The sequence below is a fragment of the Vidua macroura genome, chromosome 18 (genome assembly GCF_024509145.1).
Source record: "Vidua macroura isolate BioBank_ID:100142 chromosome 18, ASM2450914v1, whole genome shotgun sequence".
Lineage (NCBI taxonomy): Eukaryota > Metazoa > Chordata > Aves > Passeriformes > Viduidae > Vidua > Vidua macroura.
In genome coordinates this window covers 7,047,537-7,071,539 of record NC_071588.1, presented here as the reverse complement: position 1 = coordinate 7,071,539, position 24,003 = coordinate 7,047,537, and the positions used below count along the sequence as shown (strand labels likewise).

At 39.3% G+C, this 24,003-nt stretch overlaps 1 protein-coding gene across 2 annotated transcripts; it reads right to left on the bottom strand.

Moving 5' to 3' along the window:
- Positions 1 to 1,271: 1,271 nt before the first annotated feature.
- On the bottom strand, positions 1,272 to 22,558 carry CHFR (checkpoint with forkhead and ring finger domains). 2 transcript variants are annotated; one of them, XM_053993903.1, is made up of 18 exons: positions 22,486 to 22,558; positions 21,951 to 22,098; positions 20,022 to 20,121; positions 15,199 to 15,308; positions 13,575 to 13,634; positions 13,210 to 13,422; positions 12,308 to 12,523; positions 11,857 to 12,013; positions 11,475 to 11,629; positions 10,870 to 11,032; positions 9,919 to 10,061; positions 9,317 to 9,436; positions 8,957 to 9,040; positions 8,165 to 8,235; positions 7,472 to 7,559; positions 7,198 to 7,305; positions 6,088 to 6,160; positions 1,272 to 3,995 (listed from the first exon to the last, which is right to left on the bottom strand). In XM_053993903.1, the coding sequence occupies exons 2-18, from the start codon at positions 22,084 to 22,086 to the stop codon at positions 3,953 to 3,955; spliced, it is 2,040 nt and encodes a 679-aa protein (XP_053849878.1). In that variant the 5' UTR covers positions 22,087 to 22,098; positions 22,486 to 22,558; the 3' UTR covers positions 1,272 to 3,952. The 2 variants fall into 2 exon arrangements, with proteins under 2 accessions (XP_053849878.1, XP_053849877.1); XM_053993902.1 differs by lacking the exon at positions 22,486 to 22,558 and adding an exon at positions 22,331 to 22,436.
- Between the last annotated feature and the right edge of the window lie 1,445 nt (positions 22,559 to 24,003).

The following is a 24,003-nucleotide window of genomic DNA, read 5'->3' as shown; positions in this document are numbered from 1 at the left end:
TCAACTTATTTCCCTAAGCTCTTGCTGCAGGCTAAGCCATCTGCCCTACACAGTCCTGCTGAAGACTAGAAATTGATACCGAATGCATGTACTTTGTTTGCTGAATGAAAGCGCTAATGATTAACCCTGGACTGTCAAATACCAAGTTTTTCCTGGTAAATACAATGAAAAGTGTTTCAGAGTTTAAGCAGAAATTATCCTGCAGAGTTCAAGTGCCTGAGCCACTCCAAGGGCTCTAGGAGCTGCCTGTGGCCATGCATTTGCTCCCCTCAGTCCCACCAAAGTTTTTCTTTACTCTTTATAGAGAAAGTGCTTGGAAGAGCTTTGGCTGTGCCAGACCTCATCTCTCAATAGTGCATAAATCCCAAATCAGCAGCTTCCTCAAACTAAATTAGTTACAAGTCATTTGTTGACATAATGGAGTATAAAACATTTAAACCCACCACTGCAAGTGCAAGGCCAGTCAAAATTACCAGTTTTAAAGGCTATCAGCTCATCTTTCTGGTGCACGGAACAACACTGTATTTTCACTTTCACAATACTTAACCTGAGTTTGAGTTTCACTTAAATTTAGCCAGACAGCTGGTTTAAGAACAGCAACATAAATTAGCTACAACATTAAAGGGTATCCAGCTTCAAGTATGGGAATGGCAGCAGCACAAAAATCCTGCGATGCTAAACCACAACTTGAAGCTTAACCACTGTGGCATCCCTGTCTTCCACCTCAGACACAACAGGGTGCAGGCAAGTTCTCCTATTTACTCAACAAGGCTAAAGTTCTGTTCAGAAAACATTGTAGTAGTTAGTTTATAATTTATACAAATTAAATTATAATAAAGATGAACACAGTATTACAGTAATTTCATCTAGGCTGCTGTTAAGTCAAGTGGTAAAATACTTGTCACTTCAGTGTTTATGGTGTTGCAAGAAACTAAAATAGTAACTACTTTTTAAAAAGTAGCAAGCTTTTTAATTTGTTAGCATCTTGAAGCCCTCTTGGTTCTATTTAATAATCTTTTGCTCATACAATTTATTATACATCCTGTAGGGATACTGATGATCCTCTGCAGTATCATCAGACACTTTTAAGGAAGTTTGAGAATGATATAACTCATGTCATTTTCAGTTACTACAAGTTCAGGGATAGTAATTACTTGTAAAATCTCAACATCCACATAATTAACAGCTTCACCAAGTATTAGCAAGTGTTGCATACATCCATTTCCATGCTGACAGTACATGCCACAGAAGAAACAAACAGACAACTTCAGTAGCTTTTTTCTCTTTTTTTAATTAATAACTTCTTAGTTCAGGAAAAAAAATAAACCACAAAAGAGAACTGGAAGAACTACTCTCCACCTTCTTTATAAAAGAACTTTTCTCAAAGAGAGAGACTATTTACCTTGTTCACCACTATGTCAAATCCTATCATAATCACCTCAGTTTCCACATCTATTCTACCACACTTCATGCTCAGCTTCCAAACATCTCTTATAAAGGAGGTGGGGATGTGCTTTAGACAGGTTAAAAATATGCTGCACCTTTAAAGTATTTAAACAATTACACCAAGCATAGTTCATACATTTATCACATTAACTATCACCTGGTAACCATACATTTAAAAAGGTCTAATGTAGAGTATGTAATACCCATGACAGATACTCTTAGTTACTTAAGAGCATATAAAGATCAGGATTTATTCACCCTCTCCATCTGCAAGTCAATTTCTGATCTCTTCCTGGTACAATATAAATGACAAAAAAATCCCTTCATTCCATTGCACTACTGCAACCCTATATGCATAGAAAGGCAGATTAATTACCTGTGACAGGGAAAAAGGAAGAGGGGTTTAGAAAAAGAATTTGAAGAACATCTACTGCACAGGTACTTTAGATGTTAAGCACGTGAGTTCTGCTGTTGGGGTTTTTTCCCCCATTTTTTTTCCTTATGGTCACACAATACACCCCTACACAAACATGACTTGAGTAAGTGCAAATTACTCCTGACCAACAAAACAACTTCAGCACAAGAGGCTTGAACACCAGCACAGTGACAAGGCTGTGCTGAACGCCCATCTGGGGTGTGGGAGTGGTGAATGAGAATGTAAAGCACATTTCTGCATATAATGTGCAAAGGCTTGATCTCCACAACTGCACTCAATTTGCTACATGCACAGCCAGAGATGAAATGAGATCAAAACCAGCTGGGAATGGTTGTCCTGAGAAGATACAATAACCATTAAAAAATCTAAACATAAAATACAAATACAGAAGCAATAGAACATTGTTAATACTAAAAGACAGAAACACACTGTTGTTGTCAAAGGAAGTTTCAAGTAATATTCCAGATCCAATTTCAATCCTACTCACAGGAGAAAATGCCCAGAGATTAGGAAGAGAAGTCCACACCAAAGTGTATTTTTAATAGCATAAGGGCATGGTCAACAGACCCATCCTTGCGACAGCTATTTTCAAAAATAAAAAATCTAAACAGAAAGACATCATTCTAATTAGCAATTATATTAAGATGTGCATTACTGGAAATAGTTGTTTAATTCACTGCAACCAGTAGACACGATGTGCTGCATCATTTGTGCTCCATTATATCACAAGATACTGTGTGTACACTTTTTAACATCCAAGTATAAATCCTGCTCATAAAATAAGGCATACTTAAAAACAACATGGTCTCTACAGAGGTAACTTTGTATGCTTTCTTCTCATTCTGCTTCACTCTTCTAGGTATGACGAAAACAAAATTGGTCCCAGTCGAGGTCTGTCAACATTAGCAACCAGATTATGATTATATCAATTTGTAGGGAAGGGGGAAAGTTGGGATTTCTTTAACGACACTTGGGACATCTCCTGAATGAGCTCTGCAGAAGGCATGAAAGTAAAATCTACATTTCCTATGTCAGTGACACCAGTGTGCCCCTTCATGATCCCTATCTCTATCCCTATCCAGAAATGCATCCATATTGCTACAATTTGTCCAAATACACTCATTTTCTGTAAGATTGTTCCTTCCAGTAAAGCTGCTATATTCTGTCTTAAATTACAGCTTTTTCTACGTTTTCACCAGTGTATGCATGCTAGAGAACAGCTGCATTGCAGAGGTACATATTTAGCACATGGTATCAAACCAAAAAAGAAATACAAAAAAATGAACCAGTGTGTCCTACTGGCTGCTCTATGTCAAAAGCACTGTTTGGTCTTCTGATATAAAACACTACAGAAGTAATATTAGCAGATGTCTCTTCTGCTTCAAGTATTACCCCAACTTTAAATGTGATCTTCAAATTTTTGTGCAATTCTTTTTGCAATATCACGTGAATAAAAACATCAACATGTCTAAACTAAGAAAGGAAACTATTACCTCCACTGTAACACTGCACATATGGTAGAAGCTTTCAGTTGAAACAGCTGTTTATTGGATGGATTTTTAAAAAAGGAATATTAATGTGGTTTCTAGCCCAAATGCAATGGGTAGCAACAAAATGCAGTTACAAATATACACTGACAATATCCTTCTTACATATTAATGGCTCTTGAAATACCCATCAGATACTTTTACAAAGCTTCTCTATTTTAAGTCTAACGATTTTTCTTAGTTTCTTCACAAGTAGTGCAAATACACTCCTTATTCTTAGGTCATCCCAAGATATGGCTGGTTTTTGTGAGTGTGATTTGTTTGTGTTCTTCACTGAAGTGACACAGGGACACTGTAGTCATGAGCATGGAATGCAATGCTTGCTGGACTACTTTGGAAAAAAAAAAATCTACCTTATTCATGTACAGCTGTAAAATTCTACTAATTAAAAATTTCACATCAGGTTACCTGATGGAAAAGTTAATGATTCCCTGCTATGGGGGAACTGAGCAGATCCCCTGAAACATTAAACTGTACAAGCAGTGTAACAGGCTTTTGTCCCCTCTCTACAGACTACAAGTTTTCAGTTCTTGAATCGTGTTTGCTCACAAATGTGATTAAATTTCCTGAAATAAAGAAAAACATAAGAATATTAAAATATAACAAAGTTCTCAGAAGTCAGGCAACAAAAGCAAGTCAGCATTTTGCACAGGGTATTTTAAATGTTAAATACTCTAAAGAAGACCATTTACACACTAAAAATCTCTTTTTCAGAACCTGTTTAGATCATACTTTACTGTCATTTTACACGTAACAGGATTTTCAACATCTCTCCTGCCTAACCCTCATTAGTTTTATTATGCACACAGAAAACCTGTTATTAAAAGCATTCCTCTATACTTCTGCATACTTCAAACCCAGAAGGCAATTAAAACAGGAATCGGTGATTTAATTTTCCCCTGCAAGATATTAGTAACTTTTAGTAGACAGCATTACACAAGTCATTAAGAACTAGAATTAACCAGGCTAATTTTACATTTCAACATAAACACATATCTTAGTGGCTTAGAATCTTCTGGAAAGAAAAAGTTTCTCAGCCTGTATTATGTAAGCTTTATGGGAATGGCAAACCTGTCTTCATGGATTAAACAGGTAACATAATTTAGTACCAAGCACTTCTTCCCACTTCTCAAAAACATTTCACTGTTCACTCCTGGTTTTTCTCTTGCTTGGGCCATGTGGCCCCTCACACACAACTGAAACAGAAGTTGGGGTGTTGAGTGTGTCACTACGTGTGGAGGAAATGGTGCAAAGGAGACCCTGAATTTCCCCCTCAGCTGGACTAGATCAAAGATCAGAAAATCTTGCTCACATAATCTAATTACTTGGCAGAAAAAATTATCTCAATTAAAAAATTAAAATATTATCTGGATATAAAGGAGTGGTATGACAGGATTGTTTGCTTTTATGGATTTTAGGAACTAAGAGTAGCAGCCAGTAAAGTTCTAGGAAGGACTAATGCTTGGAAAAAAAAAAAAGAAAGGAGGAAAAAAAAGGAAAAAAAACCCTGAGTCATTTTTATTCTAGATGAAATTATCCACAACATGAACAAAGATGACTGGTGAGTACTTTGATATTGAATTAACGCTAACATTTCAAAACAAAATCTCCTCTGGGGACACAGACAGTCCTATAATGTGAAGTTACAGATAGCAGTGGTACTTCAAATTACATCTGCAACTTAAATCCAAAATTATTTTTGAAAGCTATTTGGTAAAACCCTTGAATTTGTAAGAGACTGCAGATGAATATTTTACAAGTCTGTCTTATGATCTGCTTGCCTGAGCTGCTCAGACTGGTTATTTTCAACCCACAGTACCTGAAATATTAAAGGAATTATGCTAAGTGGGTATGTACGTTGCAACATTAGAAAAATACTGCAGAATCTTCTATTCATTAAGGCAATTCCTCAATAAGGGGTAACAGCTCCTCTATCTTAAATTACACTGAGAATTTAGAGAATTATTCATAAGGCTAGAAGGATTTTTCAACCCTCCCAGAAACCAGTTAAGTTCTTAGGGAGAAAATTTTTGTTTTGTTTTATTAGTCTTTAATATTTGTCTTACTACATGTGCATCTTTTTGTAAGAATAAAACTGCACTGGTCATCAGAGGCCTTGATATTTTTACTCAAGAAGCTTGATTTGCTTTGGAAGGACATTTCTCACCAGATACCAGGAGTCCAAGGCTGACAAGTAGAGGGTTAATCTCTTTTCAGGCTCAGTGTTTAATTTTTGAGGCAGGCCAGATTCCTTGGGTCAGAGATGTAAGACCTAGAAACTCCTCGGGAACCTGCTGTGGCTTATGTTACGTGCTCCAAGCTGCTCCTGTTGCTAATTATTCCCACCAACTGATCCCTTCAATGGAAGCTGCACTTCACTAAAAGAATCCTTCCACCCCAGTGGGTGGAAAAACAGACTCAAGAAGTGTCAGCCATGGGTTACATTAACTTACAAGTGCTGGCAGTGCCCTTGATGTGCACGGAGGACTCATTTCAAAGTTGTGTTAAGAAGAAAAATGACAAAAAATTCCCCAATGCTCACCAAATCCTGCTTTATGCTCTAAGTTCTGGCACTTCAAAGGCTGCATTTAGATTGTTGTTGGCTTGTTTTTTTTAAGAAACATAAGGCAAAACCACCTTCTAAAGTGTACAACTTACATGGCGTGATGTGCTTTGACCTGAGTTCGACAGTTGCGTCCCCAGTAGCAATCAGGACGTGACGTGACAGTCACTACAGGAAGAGCAAACAAAATGCTGCATTTATTACAAAAGTCATTAAAGTGACCCAGATTATTAAGCCACTGCTAATGGTGGTTTCTCAACAGAAACAACATATAATTGGCAAGAAATGCCTGTAGAACTGTATTGTTTCACAACACTGTGAAGGACAAAAAATTAGTTTTTAATGTTAATGCAGACTTATGATGAAAGTATTTGCTTCTCAGTGCTGTCAACTGAAGTTTTACCATTTATTTTAATAGAGATGGACTTGATTAGACACTCAGCATTTGTCTAGATGTATTTCCATACAAAAGAAAGATTATTAATTTGGGTAGAGTTGCTGCTTTCCCCCACCTTCACATATATTACAACTCAGCTGTCCAGCAGCTGAACTGACAAGCAATGCTAAGGGCAAACCAGGTACACAATTTTTGCTCATTGTGCACAGCAGCACAAACAGAGTTCTCAATAACTTAAGACTGGGAAGATGTTGTTAACAGCAAGAACTAAGTTGACAAAAGTAATATTTAAAAGCAAACTGTTGGAACAGCTTCTGATCCAAACAAAATTTAGGTCTGAAGGAGGGAGAGCTGCTTGCATGCTGTTTTATACTAAAATTGTAAATGCAAAGATTTAGAATCAGTTTATGAAAGCACTCTTGTTCCTAGTTGAGAGCTGGTAAAATGTTAAATTCTTCATGAGATGCATCATTTTATGTACTGAAACGGGAAAATGTATTTAATTGCAGCAATTGGTTCCTGTTGACTATATTCTGATTTTACTGAGTTCCTCTTTTCACTCTGCAGATGTATTTATTCTACAGATGAGAAATGATACTGAAAGAAAAGGTTCCATTAGGGAGTCTGAAAATAACTATACACAAGCTTAGCAGCTGACAAGTAAAGCAAGGAGCTAAGACATTAGCCCTGCAACAAGATTTGCACTGGGCGACATGTAAAGTGCCAAAAGAACACTGATACAAAGATAGCACTCATGTTAACTCTTTAAATTACTTTTCCCCTCCTTACTGTGCAAAACAGTCCCCACCTGGCAATTCAGCAACAGGAATATTCTGCCTGTACTGGTAGGCGAGTTCTCGAAAGCTGCGAAGGCCACAACAGTAGCAAAGCACTGTGTTCCCAGTAATTCTGTAATCTGGGGAGAAAAACAGTTTGTAAAATGCAAGGCTTAATGAATCAGGTTTAACTGAAGAGCCAGGACTGCACTTGTTCTGTACACAGAACTCCAAACTTCTTGATAACATTGCTGAGTTACATCCAATCAAGGAGTCATGCACATGCAAACTGAACACAACACATACCTGACAACATAAAAACTCCTCTTTGAAGAGCTAAGAGACTTTCATTTAACATATTTTTCCATGTCAGACCCCTGGATGCCAGGTAATCCTGAAAAGAGCAATTTAAGTGTTTAATTTAGAAAAATCTCTAATCTTAAAGAGTAAGCAAGCCATTTATTCTCAAATATTTCCAAATCTATCAGTATGTTTTCAGAATGGGTTTATGCTGATGACAAGTAAAAATTAAATACCTGTAACTTAATTACCATGATACATTCAGACCACCAATAAAACCTTCTACTAAGTATCTTTTTTTCAGATCTCCACTTTTGCCAAAAGTTTGCAAATAGATTCATTCTAGTCACATTCTCATGGTGACATTCTCATTCTCTCTTTGGTCACATTTCCCTCAAATGAAGAATTCACTCAGTTTATCTAATTTAGGCAACCCTGTTATAGTATGGGCAAAATATTTTCCCATACTTGTCTGGGACAAAATATTTAACAAGCTTTCCTGGTATGTTTTTATTGAATTATTTTTCTCTTCAATAGTATTTTGGATGATCATTTGGAGCTCATTTAATCAGCCTTTTAGAATCAGGTTCTGCAAGTGACACAGTAACTGTTAGGCAGCACGTCACTTCCATTTCATTAGTGAGTACATCTTAAACTTTTATATTTGTTATTATCACACACAATGATTTTTAAACATACCTTTAGGATATCTGATTCATAGTGGTTGTTATTCAGGACTCCATCTAAACACTTATCACCAAGATTTATTTCTAATCAGAACAAGAAGAAGAAAAGTTACTATTTTTTGCCCAAACCCGGTGGCCCTCACACATTTTCTGAAGGTTCTTCTGTTTCCTGAAATAACATGCACAGGCTCACGTGAGCACCAAGTACATGACTGCCTTCAACATTTGCTAATGCATGTGATTTATAACTTCTAGTGGCAAAAAGAAGATACTGAGATTTTAAAATTTCAGCTTCAGTCCGCAAACATTACCAAGCTGCACAAATTACCTGTGCTAGTAAAGCATATTCCATTAGCTCCAAACTGCAGCCAAGCCATTCCAACTGCTCTAATTTACTTTTTTAAATGTCAAAAACCCCTGAGTTTCAGAAGTCTGCATGTTCAAGAGGGCAAGGTTATTTTCTGATCCGTTACCATCAGTTGTTCTGTGCTTTTGCACTGGTTTGTATGATTCTCTTACTAGACTGAAACACACCATGTTTTTTTATATTGGAAAGAATTGTGCTCAGCAAGTGTAGTTTCTAACCCCAATATTGCATGAAGACACAAAGTTAAAAACCCTCTCAAAGTTAAGACACACACCACTTCAATTTTTTGTGTTTGTGATGTGAGGACACAGGCCTTGCTTCTTTTTGCATGACTGGGCTACAAACTAATCTATGTCTCTTAAGTTACTTAAAGTTCACAACAGGCAGACATTATTGCAAATTGAACAGGCTGATAAGCAAAAAATTACTCCACAATACCACAGAATGGTGCCAAGCAGCCAAAACATGCCATGCGAGTGCAGCCCCAGTACAAGTGACAGAAGGGCTGCAGACAAACTGTGCCTGTAAAATAAAGAAAACCCTTGTAAGGACATGAACACATTCTCATAAATCAGTAACAGAGCCCTAATAAACTTGGTTTAAAAAAGGTACAACTTTCTCATTTAAAATACATTCTTTAAAGGACTAATAAATTCTTTAAAGGAAGATTCTTGCATGTTGTCACTCCAAGTGTCCAAATAAAGAAGATTCATATAAAAAACAGTCTTCAAGTAAATATAAGTTTAATAATAAATAAGGAGAGAGTTCTGTAGAAAGTAAAATAAAAAGTGTACACACATTGCTGAGGAGCAACATGAGGATTCTGTTCACGCTCTGCTCTTCGGTCAGGCATTGGCTGAAAGCAGCAGGTGCATATTACATGACTTCCTTGAGCAGGACACACATATTCCTGAACAGCTGGATGGGTTAAAAAGGAAAGAAAAAAAGATTGAGCAATTGACACAATTGCAATCTGGATGGGGAATCTTAGTGAATATTAACAATATAAAAATCTTGAAGTAACAAGCAACCTTTTTAAAGACTCTATAAAACTGCAAAAAAACAGCATTCAGGCTTCTAAACTGCACAGGTGTGTAAAATATTTCAGTATGTAGAAAAGGTTAAGAACTTTTCAACCACCAATAACCCATTTTGGACAATCACAGCCAAATGTTGTATTTGCAAAGACATCGGTGTGGAGTTGCTCTCACAGTCCTGTGAGAGGGAGCTTGCTTAGGTCTAATTTAGTTCATTGTTGTAGCACAGCTCATTCCTTAGCTCAGGGGAGTTGGAAATGATCTTCAAAGGTCCCTTCCAACCCCAGCCATTCTGTGACTCTGCCCCAAGTGTCTGAGTTGCAGTATTTTAGTGCTGCACTGCTGGGGCAATGTGACACTGACCTGCAGGGAAGTTGGCAGAGGTTGATGGAGCATCTCCCAGAGCCTGCATTCCTCCTGCCTCTGTCTCCTGGCCTGTGCCAGGCACAGTTGGAACAGAATGTCTTCGGTACCCTGGGCACTGTCTGCATACTATATATGGTTGACTGAAAGAACAATATGAAATTATACCAAACAAATGCAAATACAACTTACGTCACTATGCTAGACAAGGCTGGTCAGACTCTCAAAGTTTAAATTTAGGACTTCCTCATTCAGTGACAGATGAAAGTTTATGTAACTCAGTACCTAGCTCTGCTGTAGTTGTGACAGATAAAAACTTTGGGTTTTGCAGTATTCCTCAAGAAATTTTAAACAAAAGGAAAAAAAAGAGCAATGTGACTGAAAGAGAGAGCAGAACAAAGCTGGATAAGTTATCTACAAGAATTCTTCTGCTCCAATGTAGACATTGAGCAAAAAGGGTTTGCTGTTGAAAATAAAGAGGAGGTATTTTGGTACTTGGGAATTCCTAGAGTCAAGCATCAGCTGCTTTGGTACCATACACCAAGTGAGAGCAGCATTGCAGGCACATAAGAAAGCACAATCATTGCAAACGCATTCATAGATCATGGACTGCTTTATCTCCTGATAAAATCTTAGCCACAAACCTGTCTTTTTTTTTTTTTTTTTTTTCTTTTGCACAATTCAACATAGAACTGTTGGTCACAAACTGAATCTTGCTGGACTTCTTAAAAGTTCTAATTTCTGCTGATTGCTCAAGGTTCAAAAGGATGGCCAGCAAAACTATGAAGTTAATTACTGTAAAGAGTGAAATTAATCTGCAAACAGATTCTGGCAATGCTCACAGAAACACTATCAGGAATAAGAACCTTTGTGAAACTAACTCAGTTTGTGGGTCTGTGCACTCAAACACAGGCACATCTAATTCAGCACACAACTTAAAAACAGACATACCTGATATCTGAGGATTCACTATCTACATCAGACAATTCCAGTAAATCTTCAGAACTTCCCTCCTCATCTGAAAAAGATCTCCGCACCTTAGGCTGCAACATGTCTTGAGTAATTTTGTTTCTGGCATCCATGCTCCGAACATCATCTTCATTGCGACATTTATCTGGCACGAGAACCAAATTCCAATTTCAAGAGAAAATAACACCTCACATCCCTTATCTGCACTCTACTTTCTTAATGCAGTTACCATTATTGTGTTTTCATTTCCATTAAGACTTGTTTTTGGATGAGAGAGTTGTAGATCATCTTTGTTAAATTCCCCTCTCTGTTAAGGAGGTCCAGCATCAGGCAACTTAAGTTTTGTTTTCAAGAGGTCATGATCAAACTTAATGAAATCTACATTCAAGTATATTTTTCAAAAGCATCCTTCTCATGATTAAGTAACAAATTAAAATGAAGCATTCTTAGCACACTCACATTATTACATCACCTTCCACAGGTTATTATGTGATGTTAAAGCACTTGTTTTCTGACAAGCCATGTCAGAGAAAACAGCAGGGTAAAAACCCACACAGGTATTTTATAGACAACAGTGTTCAACTTGCCTGGATGCTGAATCAGATAAGCTTCAACTAAGTTGTTCAATATGTGATTTTTACAAATACGTTCTACTGGACAACGGCAAGTTGGACATAAAGAAGATCTTTCCATCCATCCTGAGTAGCAGGCAGCACAAAAAGTATGCATACAAGGCTGCAAGCTGGAAAACAAAGAAACTGAGTCAAAATATAAATCTTTCATTTTTTCAGATACACCCATAACCCTGAAAAAACTATTTAGCATTGATTTGACTATCTACATAGGGTAGGAAAATGAAAATCGAAAGGGCTTGTGAAAATGCTGATTATCCTGACCTCCTCAAACAGTTGCCACTGGATGTCTTGCATTATTACCACATGATTAAATCTTTTGTCAACTCTTACATACCTTACACAGTCATGCAGCAGTTCTTGGCAGATAATGCAAGTTAACGTCTCTTCCATCTTATCTGGTTTCACATTTGATGTTTTTGCATCTTCAGAGCCAATTTTAATTATACATTCACTTGAAGCTGCTGGTGAAAGATTTGGACAAATATCTTCATCTACAAAGACAGAAGGAAATAGTTTTTAAAGCGCTTTTTAACTTATTTTTATTCAAGTATTTTAAAAAATCCCTGAAAGATAGGCACTGATTCACTGTTTACTGGTAACAGTCCCAGAAGAGGCTCTTGCTTTACACACTACAGCTTCTGCTACTGAAGACATTATTTTCATGGGACCAGAAATCAAGTAAGTGAGACAAAAGAAACAAGCTGAAGGACTGATGACAGCTGTTGTAATTAAATCCGGAGGGACAGGGGTGAGGGTTAAGTTGCAGAATACTATAGTATACTAGCCTCCTTTTAGTTTCTTCTTAGCAGGTTCCAAACTTTCCTCCTCCCCTGTTCTTTGAGAATCTGACTCTGCATTTTCTTTGTCAGTGATTTCTGAAGCAATTGCAGAGGCTTCAGCATTCGCATCCACCTTTTCATGCTTGTCGTGCAGTGCTCTTAGACACACAGATTCTAAGATGGGGAATGCAGGCACAGGAGTGACAGCTGAGGACTGTGATCCTATAAAATAAAAACAGAAACATGAACATGGCTGCACACAGCTATGGGATGTGTGAAAACAAAAGGCACTCAAATCCTGACATGGCACACACATCAATCCAAACATCTGAACAGGAAAAAGTGGAGCAGAAAAGCAAAACTTACTAAACACACTCTGAACCAATCTAATTGGAAAACCTGGGGGGAAAAACCTATTAGTTGTGTAACCCTCCTTAAAATCCCCATTCCTCTTTCAACTGGAAAGTACTTATTTCTTAAGACTATTATCCACACCAGGTCTTCCTGACAAAGATGCCAGGCCAAAGTTTTGCAATACTGATCATACGTAACAGGTTGGGATCACAGCAAAGGGAAAGCTTTGTTTCCAGAGGAGCCAATGAGGTCCCAATGAACTGCTGACAAATGCATACAGGAATTCTCACAATTCCTTCCAACTCATCCATCAGGATTCACCCTGCCTGCCCACAGAGAGAAAGTTAAACTGCACATTTACTGCACCTGGTATTTTCACTAGAACTTTACAAAGCAAATTCTAGACTGAGATAGGGGCAAGAGATCAAACTGTTTAAATTAAAAACTGGAGTAACAGTTGATGAGCTGGACTCAGTGATCCTGATGGGTCCCCTCCAACTCAGCATATTCTACGACTGTGTGATCAAACTTTAAATACTTGACCCAAGTCTCACCAGATGTAGATGGATTATCCTGCTGAACAGATGCAGACTCAACCGGAGAGGTAGGAGAAGCATTAAAGAGGTTTGATGTAGAAGTAGATGGCTGTGGTTCCTCATAGCAAGACTGAGTAGCTGACAGTGATGAGGTAATTTGGGTCTCATCATTACTTCTTCCTGTACTTGAGGTATCTTTGGTCACATGGCATTGGTTTTCTACATTAACTTCTACAGTTGGAAGGAGGGAAAGGAAAGAAAAATATGTGTGTCACAGTCACCACATCATGCTTCAAAATTCCAAGGAATCAAACTCTCTCAGGAGGGTTATATTAGTCATTGGAGCTTAGCTCCTCTTCATGGATCTTGAATTACTTCCTTACCTACTGGTTCTTGAGTTGCATCATGTTTTGTGTTTAAGGATTCATAAAGATAAGCAACATCTGAAAGAGATTTAAAAATATTAATCATGCTCTTTAAATAAAAATTCAAGAAACTTAATCCCACATAAACAACTTCTATTCACAAGTGGCTGCATCCCTAAAGTGTCTGACAATGGAAGAGGCAAATGAGGGGTCACCTCAATAGTACCATGTTAATACTCCTACTTAGGAGGCAATTAGGAGCAGCACAGCAAGATCTTTTCTTCCCAGGAAACCAGGCAGAGCAGCTTTTGTGTGACGTTTAACTTGTGCCAGCCATGGAACCAGAGGCTTAATCATTTCTTAAACCTAAAATCTGCTCTGTCAGAACAGACTGTATTTTTACTGATACTTGAATCAAAGTTCTTCGAAGAAGCTTATTATTTCTGAGCTCACTTCTCTTCAATCAATATTATTTCATTTCTTTGTGAGATACATGAACTCTCAAAAATACAGATTGGGACATGCCATAAGTTTCAGCCAGAAACTAATTTAGAATCTATTAATAAAACCAACTGGATAATATCCTTTTCTTTTCAATCTTACTTGAATTTAATATTGTCCCAAAAATTCGTCTACCTCGCTACCTTTTTGTCACCTCCAACCACCTACAAGCAAGTAAGACTGTCTTAGTTTGCAGCAATCCTTTTTCTGATCAGAAGTTAAAATATTGTCTCCTTCAGTAGGACTCAGAATGGCCAAACAGGCATGCCCCATTTAAATTTTTCTCTGTGTTTGAAGGTGGAAAAGCTGAAAAAGCAGAACTGGAGGCTTGGTAATTTAACTACTTATTAACCCAAATGGAAATCAGTGATTCAGTTCATTGCCTGGAAAATTCACCCAAGTGATTCATCTAAGTAGCATCAACTGCAATAGTGCCAACTTAGAAAGGATTTGTGAGATAAACTCCACAGACAGAAAAATACAGCTTATCACTGCTTCATGTAACATTTACACCAGACAGCATAAATCTGTCTGTATATAAATTAACAGCAATTTCATAAAGAAGTATTTAAACAGTGAGTATGCATCTAGAATTTTTAAATTAACAGTTTATATGTTTATTACTGTATGAAAATTGTAAATACAGCATTGTTCCAGGTTTACCAATTCTACTTTCACTGTAGGGCTTTCCCCATCTCCCCTCCCATTTTTCTTCCCTCTTTAAAACAAAAAAAGCCAACCTACACACACAAAAAACACACACATACAAAACAAAAAGCTTTTGCAGCCTTTCCTACTGGTGCTAAAAACTGCTTCACTGGGATATATAAAGTATCACTAACTACCCCAGCAATTTGACTTCTAAAAGAAGCACTGGACATGTGATTAGAACCTCATTACTTGCCATTCCATGCATTAGTTCTACCAAAATTACTTCTAGGCACATTTCAATTTCAGACAGTTGCTCAGATTTGTCTCTGTAAGAACTGGCACATCTATGACCTCTTCTCTAGAGACTTGTTTTTAAACACGTTTCCCTTTAAAGCAGAACTACTCAATTTTATTACACTGATATTTCTTTTCCCTCATGACTCAAAAGAAAATGACTAAGCATGCCATTTAAAAAGTATTATTCACTTACTGTTCTCTGGCTCATTTTTTCTGTAAACAACATAGATCACATCCCCAGTCTGTAATGGGTATGTCTGCTTCTTAACCACTTTCAGTTTATTAATTACTGTTCCATTAGTACTGTAAAGAGAAAGAAAAGATAACTTAGCATAAATGTTTTCATAATTACATGGGAGAAGGAAGGGAAAGCACAAGATATTTTTAAAGAAGAAAAGCTATTGGCTGCCCCCTAAAAATGTAAGTAGACTAAAAAATATTTTTTAAAAAAAGGAAGTCTAGAAACAAAACATTTCTCCAAAGACAGAAACGCAGAGCAACTGAACTTCAAAGCTCATTTGCAGCTACTGGTAAAGAGATGGCAGTTGACAGACAAAAGGCCCCTGATATTTGGCCAATGTCTCCAAATAATTACATGATTGCTTCTGTACAATAGTCTCCACCCTTTATGTATAAAATTGAAAGGACAATATAAGTTCTATTCAAAAAGCTCCAGCCTGTGTTTTCCTTTTAATACTGGAAATTTCATAAGAGGTTCCGTGACAAATGAACTTCTCTACAGTCAGGAATGCCATGCAGTGTTAATTTTTTAATCCCTCCTCCTTCAAAAAGGAAAAAACCTAAAATCATGACATTATTTAGACTGTTTGCAACTTGAAAGCGAGAAGTTAACAAGGTGGAAAAAAGTGATACATAATGAAAGATGAGTTTGAATGAATTATTTTGATATTGATAAAAAATTCAATACTTGTAGAAGAAATTAAACTAGGGAAAATGAAAATGCAGAGCATTGCTGATTAATTTCTTTATCCCCTTATGGGCATGTTGTATACATAAGCCATTAATGTTTTATAACCAAGTCAAGTTATTGAAGTACTGAATAATTCCAGCTCACTTGCACTAAGCATCCTTCAGGGCTGCAGCCCTCTCGAATTTCAGACTCCTACCACTCAAAATCTCAGCAAATGGTACCAAATATGAATGAACAGAAAATATCTGCTTTTACTGCTTTTCTTCCTCTGCAGAGCAGCTGCAAGAAGTAACAGCAAAGCTGTGCTGCCACCTCCTGGAGGCACGGCCCCTGCCGAGGGCACCATGGACTGTTCCTCACTGCAGGGGTTTTTTGGAAATAAGCACCTTCCCCCTTCTCTTTTCTAACACAGAAGTATGAATTCAAATTTCAAAAGGAAAATCAAGCCCTTTGGAAGCACTATAGCAAGTCGTGATGAAGGTATTAGTTCTTGGTCTTGCTGCTGCAGCTGCTTCCACAGTCTATGTGGCTGAATCAACTAATCCAACATAAATGAGATGCTACTTTAAACTTTCAAGAAATGAACAAAAATTTTTGGGTCACACTGATGAAACTTCAAGCTTCTCCTACGAGCAAGAAAACTACTCATAGCTTATACTTCTCCCCTCAGGCCTACACATGTTGACTAGGCTGAAAGGCATAAGCACCAAAGAACCAGCAGAAGAGAGAAATCACTGAATGACTGCCAAAGTTTAGCAATTAAGAGGAAAACAGAATCTAGTCAGTATGTTAAAAACAACACTGATTTTCAACTTCGCACCGATGGCAGTGATAACATTTAAAAGATTATGTGAAGCAAAATTTGTATTTCCTTAAATTGCCAAATAAATAATAAAGTTTACACCAACCTCTGAAACCTAACAGAGGTCCTTTAACAAAACTAGGAAACATCAAATTTGATCTCCTCAGTTTTCCAGAAGGCATCTCCTACCTGCCCCAAGTGTACTAGACCTTCTTTTGTAATAAATCAGCTGAATTCAAGCAACAAGACTCGTCTTTTACTGAATTTTAGCTTCTACAGGTAATTCGTAGCCCCAACATTCCACTAAACACGGGGTAAAATGTCACAATAATGTATTTTATGAAGTAACTCTGTCATGACTGCCAAGTTCCAAGCTTATTCTGGGGGACAATAACACGAGCTATCTTTGGGTAAAGGAAAAACCCCAAAATATCACACATCTAGTAACCACTCAGGCTTGGTTACACAAAGCAAGATGCAGAAATAGCTATGCAAGAGCCTTCTCATCAAATCGACCACAGACAGCCAAATCTTTTCAGTTCTGTAGTTACACAGACTTCAATGAGAGCTGACTAATTAATTATTTGGCACACATGGACCCAAATGAAATAGGAATAAATGGATATCACTTAACACAGAAAATCATAAGCTTTCCTTCAATGCAGTAGTAAACGAAAGCAGTCATATTTATCACTCAGCCAACAACCAAAGGGAAAAAATTATTCAATATCCCAGATAATTTTATCAGTCTTTCACTTCCAATTCCAGGCTTTAGCATGAGGCTTTTAACAGATATGGTGACATTCCAGATTAATGTTGTGGGTATTTTTTAACCAGACACACATGATAAATTATGACACTTGTACGTTCCTCTGATGTTTCAAATTAAACTCCCCATAAAATAAGTAGAAAGTACAATGAGAATCCCAAATATGAAGGCCATTCATTAGGACTTGATATTGAATTGATGCCAACTGGCTATACCATTTTTCAGGGGGAGAAGAAAAACAGTACTATCATATATAAACTGTGTTGTGAAACTATGTCACAAAAGGTTCCAATGTCACTTTTTTAAACAGTGAAAGAAAAAAAATCAGGCCTTGACTCAATTCCAGACTCAATTCCAATGTGGTTGATGACTCTACAATTTCATTAATGAACCATAAATTCTGTTTACTTCCCAATTCCATCTGCTCTGCAGAATAGATATGAACAGCTTCACTCAGAACAGGGTTACTTTTGAAGTAGATGAATGATTTATGTACTGTACAAAACTTTCATATCCTTCTAAGAAAAATGCCAGTCTAATAATTTCTAATATTTATTTGCATCCATCCAGGAAAATAATGTAGTTTATGTTAAAGCTTCTGGGTTAACAGTTATCTGATATTAAAGTGCATATAATCCTGAACACACTGTAAACTGAAATGAGTTTTAAGTTCTATTAAGGTACAGAATCCTTTCTCTACTGTAATTTTCTACTCTTTAAATTTTCATAGATATAGTTTTGACTGGAGGGTGAGGAAAATTCAGTAGCAGAGGGGACACCTGCACCAACTGCAGACAAACCTCTGATTTACCCACAGAAAGGGAGTATCTGCATGAGTATCAGCCTTGTCTAAATAGCTTCCTGATCAGAAACATCACCTACTACTTAGAATCTTAAAAGGAAAAAATCCTAGAAAATAACAAGAAATTACACTAGTTGCCTTTAAAATTTCTTTTTCAAAATGGAGAATCTCACAGCTGCTTTTACTGGGAGAAATCCAACTGCTGCCTCCACTGTGTTAGGTCAGCTTGTACAATTTGTTTTCTTTCAAGCAGTATAAAGCAACTAGTGCATGGTTTGGAAAATAAAGCAGAAACATATCCCAAAAGAGGGCGAGTCTGAGTATTTTATTTTACTATTTGCTAACTCTTAGCTTTTGTTACTTCCAAACTTTTATTTACTCAGTAATTTTGAATGCTCTACACATTTTCTTTCACCTGCAAATTTTGGGTAATTTTTCCAAAGTATATTCAAGAACTCATTATGCATTAGAAGACAAAATGTTGGCTGTCTACATGTATTTGGCTATATTCTTTGGATTAAACACAACAGAGAAACAAAGTCCACTCAGTTTGACTGTCCCACACTTACTGCCTCCTTCAATGCATTCCTCTTCACCAGAAAAATCTGAGCTTGACCACAGCAATGCTTCCAAATTATTTTCCACTTCAGAGAAGAAAAAGCTGACCTTGCAGTATTTTTCTGTGACTCTGGGTATCTTTACTGCCAACTCAAACATTCAAGAACCATATTCTTTCAGCTTGATTTTCTGGGACTCGTCTGCTATTTGGCACAAACATTGGAAGACCCAGAAGAACCAGAAGAGTTTTCTGCAAGCAGTCGTATCAAACCTGTTTGGTTTCTTGATTCAGCAACTGGCAGCCACACTTCAACTCACAAGAGGGAGAGCACTCCAAGGATTTACTCTTTGTTAGATACACAGAAGTGTAACAGGCACAAGCAGCTCCCTGGCAAAGCTCCATGGGTGCAGCCTTTCTGCTACACTACCTTGTAACAAGCCTCACCTTTTCATGAATACACCATACACAAAATTGACTTTAATTCGGCTTTGCTAGTTTTCTGCTGGCTGCACCTTCTGCCTCAGGGGGTGGTAAGGGGAAAAAAAAATAGGTATGTTCCTGCATCATGCACAATTTATTTAGCTTGTTCTGTCATAAGATTGGTTTAAACCAATTCTGCCAGGGACAGTTTCTCAAGTGAGATTTACGGCTACACTCTGAGACTGCCATGACAGGCAAACACAGCTTGGTTTGCTATTTGGAACATCCTGAAATTCAGGATTATACTGGAGAATGACAACTATAAACCTTTCCCAGACATCTCAGCTAATCTTTTTTTCCCAAAAATTTAGCATTCCGTCCCACAGCTCCTGGGAGTATAAACTCTGCAGGGATCTATCCTGGATATCCTGGACCTATCTCTAATTACAACCTTGAAGAGGAGAGGGAATACACCTTTATCAGGCTTGCAGATGACAACAAAGCAGGGGCAGAGCTGCCATCAGGGGCACTTTGGCAGGCCAGCGGAATGTGCCCATGATGTACAAAGATAAAGAGGAAAGTTTCGTATTTGAGGTTTTGAAGGATATCATGTTGAATCCCTGTTTCAACCCAGAAGGCAATTAAATATGTTATTATGGTAGCTCAGGGGTAGTATTAAATACCTGCTGAGCTTTTGACAAAAGTCCCTCCAAGAACATTCTGAGAAACCAACCTTGTATCTTCCAATGACACTTGACCAGACTCTTCATCCACTACAATTTTACAGTGATCTCCAGACACCAACTTGTTGCCAGGGAAAGATAAGTCACAGCCTTAAAAAGAAAGATTTTCCAGCAAGCTTAAAAATACACATTACACAGTCAGATCAGCATTCTACATGGCTATAAATGCAACATAAACTGACTCATGTACATCTGCAATAGTTCAAAACTTCTGCTGTCACACAGGCAGCAACACAGACTAGTGTGAGACACATAAACACAAGTGGTGAGATAGCCCCGTGTGCTGATATAACCACTTCAGCTGTGTGAAGATATTTCAGTTGCCTTTTTCCCCCAGTCTTAGCCCTCAAAGATGGAAATCAAATCACAGTAACTCTTTTCTAGAGTGCTACAGAAATATCCACACATATCTGAAGTGCTCAGTTTAACTCCTAAAGGCACACATGTCACAGCACTCAGATCTTTTTCCACAGCATTGTAATGCTGTTTCATTGGGGTTAACTTCTGTTTTATTCTGGTGTACTGGGGAGAAGGGGTAGGAACCAATAAGTCATAAAAAAAAAAAAAAGTAAAAATTATTATCACTGTTCTATCTTACAGTCTTTTGTTTGTTTTTAAACTGGAAAGTCTTCCTCATCTCTGTTGACATTATTATGTTAATAAAGCTGAAGAGAATTACAAATCCAGGACTAAGATTTAGGGATGCACAGGAGAAGTGTCATGACAATGTGATAAAAACCTTCCTACCTACAACTCAAGGGCTCTGAGAAAACCTTGTCTTTTTACCTCACTTTAACATTGAATATTCAAAGCAACACTCAGGGTTCTCCACTGATCTCTCACAAAGGACTCAAAGCACTAGCTTACAACAAAGTTATAATAAACAACCATGATTCCCCTCCACCTATTCACACTGTGGGTGAACTGATCTCAACAACAGATCCAGCAGGAAAGCAGCAGGCACTACCTCATATTGCTTATAAATCACAATTTGGTATTCTAGTAACCACCCATTTAACTAATCCATTAGCAAACAGCTATGAAAGCAACTGAACAAGAAAGAATTCACCTTTTTTTTCTGCCAGACAACCTTCAAACAGACATCAGCTTGAAGAATTTACCCACAGTTTAATGATAAGCAATCTCAATAGGTATCACCAACTGTAAATTTGCAAAACATTTTTCCTACAAGACACTGTCTGCCTTTGTCATAGAGCTATAGCATCTGGTGTTCACAACTATTTACAGGAAGTGACTGATCAGCCAAACAGCTTGAACTGAGAAACAGGAAAAAGAAAATTAGCACTGTCAAGGCAGCATAAAAGAAAGTTTAAAAACTTCAGTCCTTGTTTCAACTACAGTGAGCATGAAATCCTTTAAAATAAAGACAAGTAGTACAAGTCCTAGACTCTGGGAATGAAGCTTTCAAATCGACTCTCAGAGAAACTTTCAGTACTTGCTGGCAGTCTTTATATGGTCAGAAGAATTAAGGGCTTTTATGTGGGTGTTTTCTTCTCTGTGAAGCCGAAGCATTTTGCATTGCAGTTCCAACTTATTTCAACCACAGAAATGAAACTAGAACGTAAACAAGACTGAAGCACAGAAACTTCTGAATCAACAACCGGGTTTCCTTGTTTGTACGAACTGCCACAGACTACCTAAAAGGCACCCTGACTTTGAAACCTGCCCGTGTCACAAGTTACTGAAAAAGAAAAGGTCAGCATAAAACTACATATTCGTACAGCTAAGAAATAAATTGGGAATACGCGGGGAGCCCGGCGGGGAGCAACCTCCAACAGCTGGAAGCCCCAAACCCAACCAGTTTCAGTCCACCTTCCAACGCCGTAAAGGCCAGGAGGGGGGATGGCCGCTGTGCCCCGAACACCGCCCCGGGCCAGGGCAGCGCCTCCCTGTCCCACCTTTCTTGCGCCCAATGGTCCATTCTCTTTTCAGCAGCAGGACGTGCGGCTCTGCCTCATCCGCACCCAGCCGGATCAGCTTCCCCCAGGGCTGCGGCTGCTGCTGGCTCTGCCCGCCTCCTTCCGACTGCTCCATTTGGATTCACATCTGACAAAAACAAACAAAGCGAGCCCATACCCATCACCACACGGCACCCGGGCCGGCACGGCGCTGCCTGGCACCCCCGGGGCCGGGCGCTGCGCGCCGCTGCCCCGCAGCCCCCTCACACGCCCGGGGCCGCCGCGGCCCCGCCGCTCCCTTTTGTGCGGCGCCGCAAAACCCTCCCTCCCCCCCCCCCCGGCCCCCCGCAGCCAGCCCAGCCCCTTCCCTGCGCCCCCACCCCGCAGGGCCGCTCCCCGCCCGACGGGGACGGAGCCGGGGGAGCCGGCGGGGAGCCTCCGTCCGTCCGCTGCCTCCCCTGGAGCGGGGCGGGGGCGGCCGGCGAGGCGCGGGGGTGCGGCGCCCCCGCCGCGCGGCCCGTCCCGGCCCCCTCACCGCAGCGCCGCGGCCCGGGCGGCTCCTGTCAACAGACATTGCCCCAGCAGCTGATGCGGCCGGGGCGGGCCCGCGCGCCCATTGGCCACCGAGCCGCGCCGCGCCGGCCGGAGCGCCGCCGCTTCCGGTGAGGCCGCGCCGCGCGCCGCTCGTAGGGAAGAGCGGGCCTGCGGAGGGGCTGAGGCGGTGACGATGCCCAGGCGCCCATCTTGGGTGTGGGCGGACATGTGGGGTGTGGGCGGGACAGGCCGCGCGCCGCCATCTTTGTTACGGGCAAATCGGCCGCCTTCCCCGCGCGCGTGTGTGTGTGCCGGCAGTCGGCTGGGGTCGTTTCAGGGGTCTCATCCCCTGAAAAATTGTTGTAGTTTAACTCTTGCATGTTGAGCAGGCATTGGTTTGCCAGCAGCGGCTAAATAAAGAACACACCCTGCTGTTCCAGGGCCAGGCTTTAAAAAGCAAGCTCGGACTGAGGCAGGATCAGTGTCCGCTGATGGAGGGGTCACGCACGGAGGAGGCACCCCCAGTTTTGCTCAGGAGACTCTTACAAAGTAAACCCTGGCATTATCGGGGACAAGAGCAGGGGACAGAGCTTCTGAACCTTGAGACTCGTACCTTCGGTACCTTTGGAACACCTCGTTTCCGTGTCCTCCATTTGGTGCTCCTTTGTGTAAAACAGTATCGCTGCTGTGCACTTGTTGATCTGCTCGTTTATACTGGTTTCCTTTCTTTTTCCTGGGATATTTGTACCACGCACACCACAATTTTTTTAGACCAATTAGCACCCCGTATAAAGTGGCTTCCTAGCGGAATGAATTCTTGTCCTTTTGCGCAGCATCCTTCTAGTGACAGATCCCTTTATCATATTCATCTGAAGGACTCCAAACAGTTTTATGTTAATCAAAACAGGAACAAGAAGCTGAGCTATCCTAGATGTCCCTGCTTCTTAAATTATACAGAGGCAGTGACCCCTTTTTTCCCCTTCACTTAAATGATTTTGAAGTTTGAATTAAATAAGACAAAAAATATGGAAACAAAACATTAAAAAACAAAACCACTTGCAATTCTTGGTATTGATACTCTCATTTGGTTCACAAGCTTGAGCTCTCAGATTTTGGTTTTTTACCTTTCCTGGAAGCCCTGCACATCCCCTTGGCCACAGAAATCTCACAGTAACACCAGCCTGTGCAAAACATCTGGACAGAGCCACTGATAGAAGCAAAATTATTCAAATACAGCCGTGTTTGGATCTGCAGTTTTAACTGATACCTAACACAGTACTGTTCCACAGTCCCAATCACATGAGCCCCAGGTGAGGAAAAAAATATAAGCACACATGAGTCAAAATTGATGCATGTATTTAAGAGCTTTGTGTTATTGACCTTAGTCTATAACTCTTCCCTTAGTAATAATAGTATGAAAAAATGGTTCTTTGAGACCTGAATGTTTACATTCCTCCAAAAGGATTTGTCTGTAAAATACCCTGCTTGCTTTCAACTTTGTCCTCACTGAGGAATAGAG

Bases quoted from the DNA above. Each gene is read 5' to 3' on its own strand.
- CHFR (XM_053993903.1), bottom strand. From the start codon at position 22,086: ATGGAGCAGTCGGAAGGAGGCGGGCAGAGCCAGCAGCAGCCGCAGCCC. The intron at 10,062-10,869 runs GTATGTCTGTTT...TTGTTCTTTCAG, and splicing joins AGTGAATCCTCAGATATCAG to TCAACCATATATAGTATGCA. The intron at 7,560-8,164 runs GTATGTTTAAAA...TGCTCTTTTCAG, and splicing joins ATGAATCAGATATCCTAAAG to GATTACCTGGCATCCAGGGG.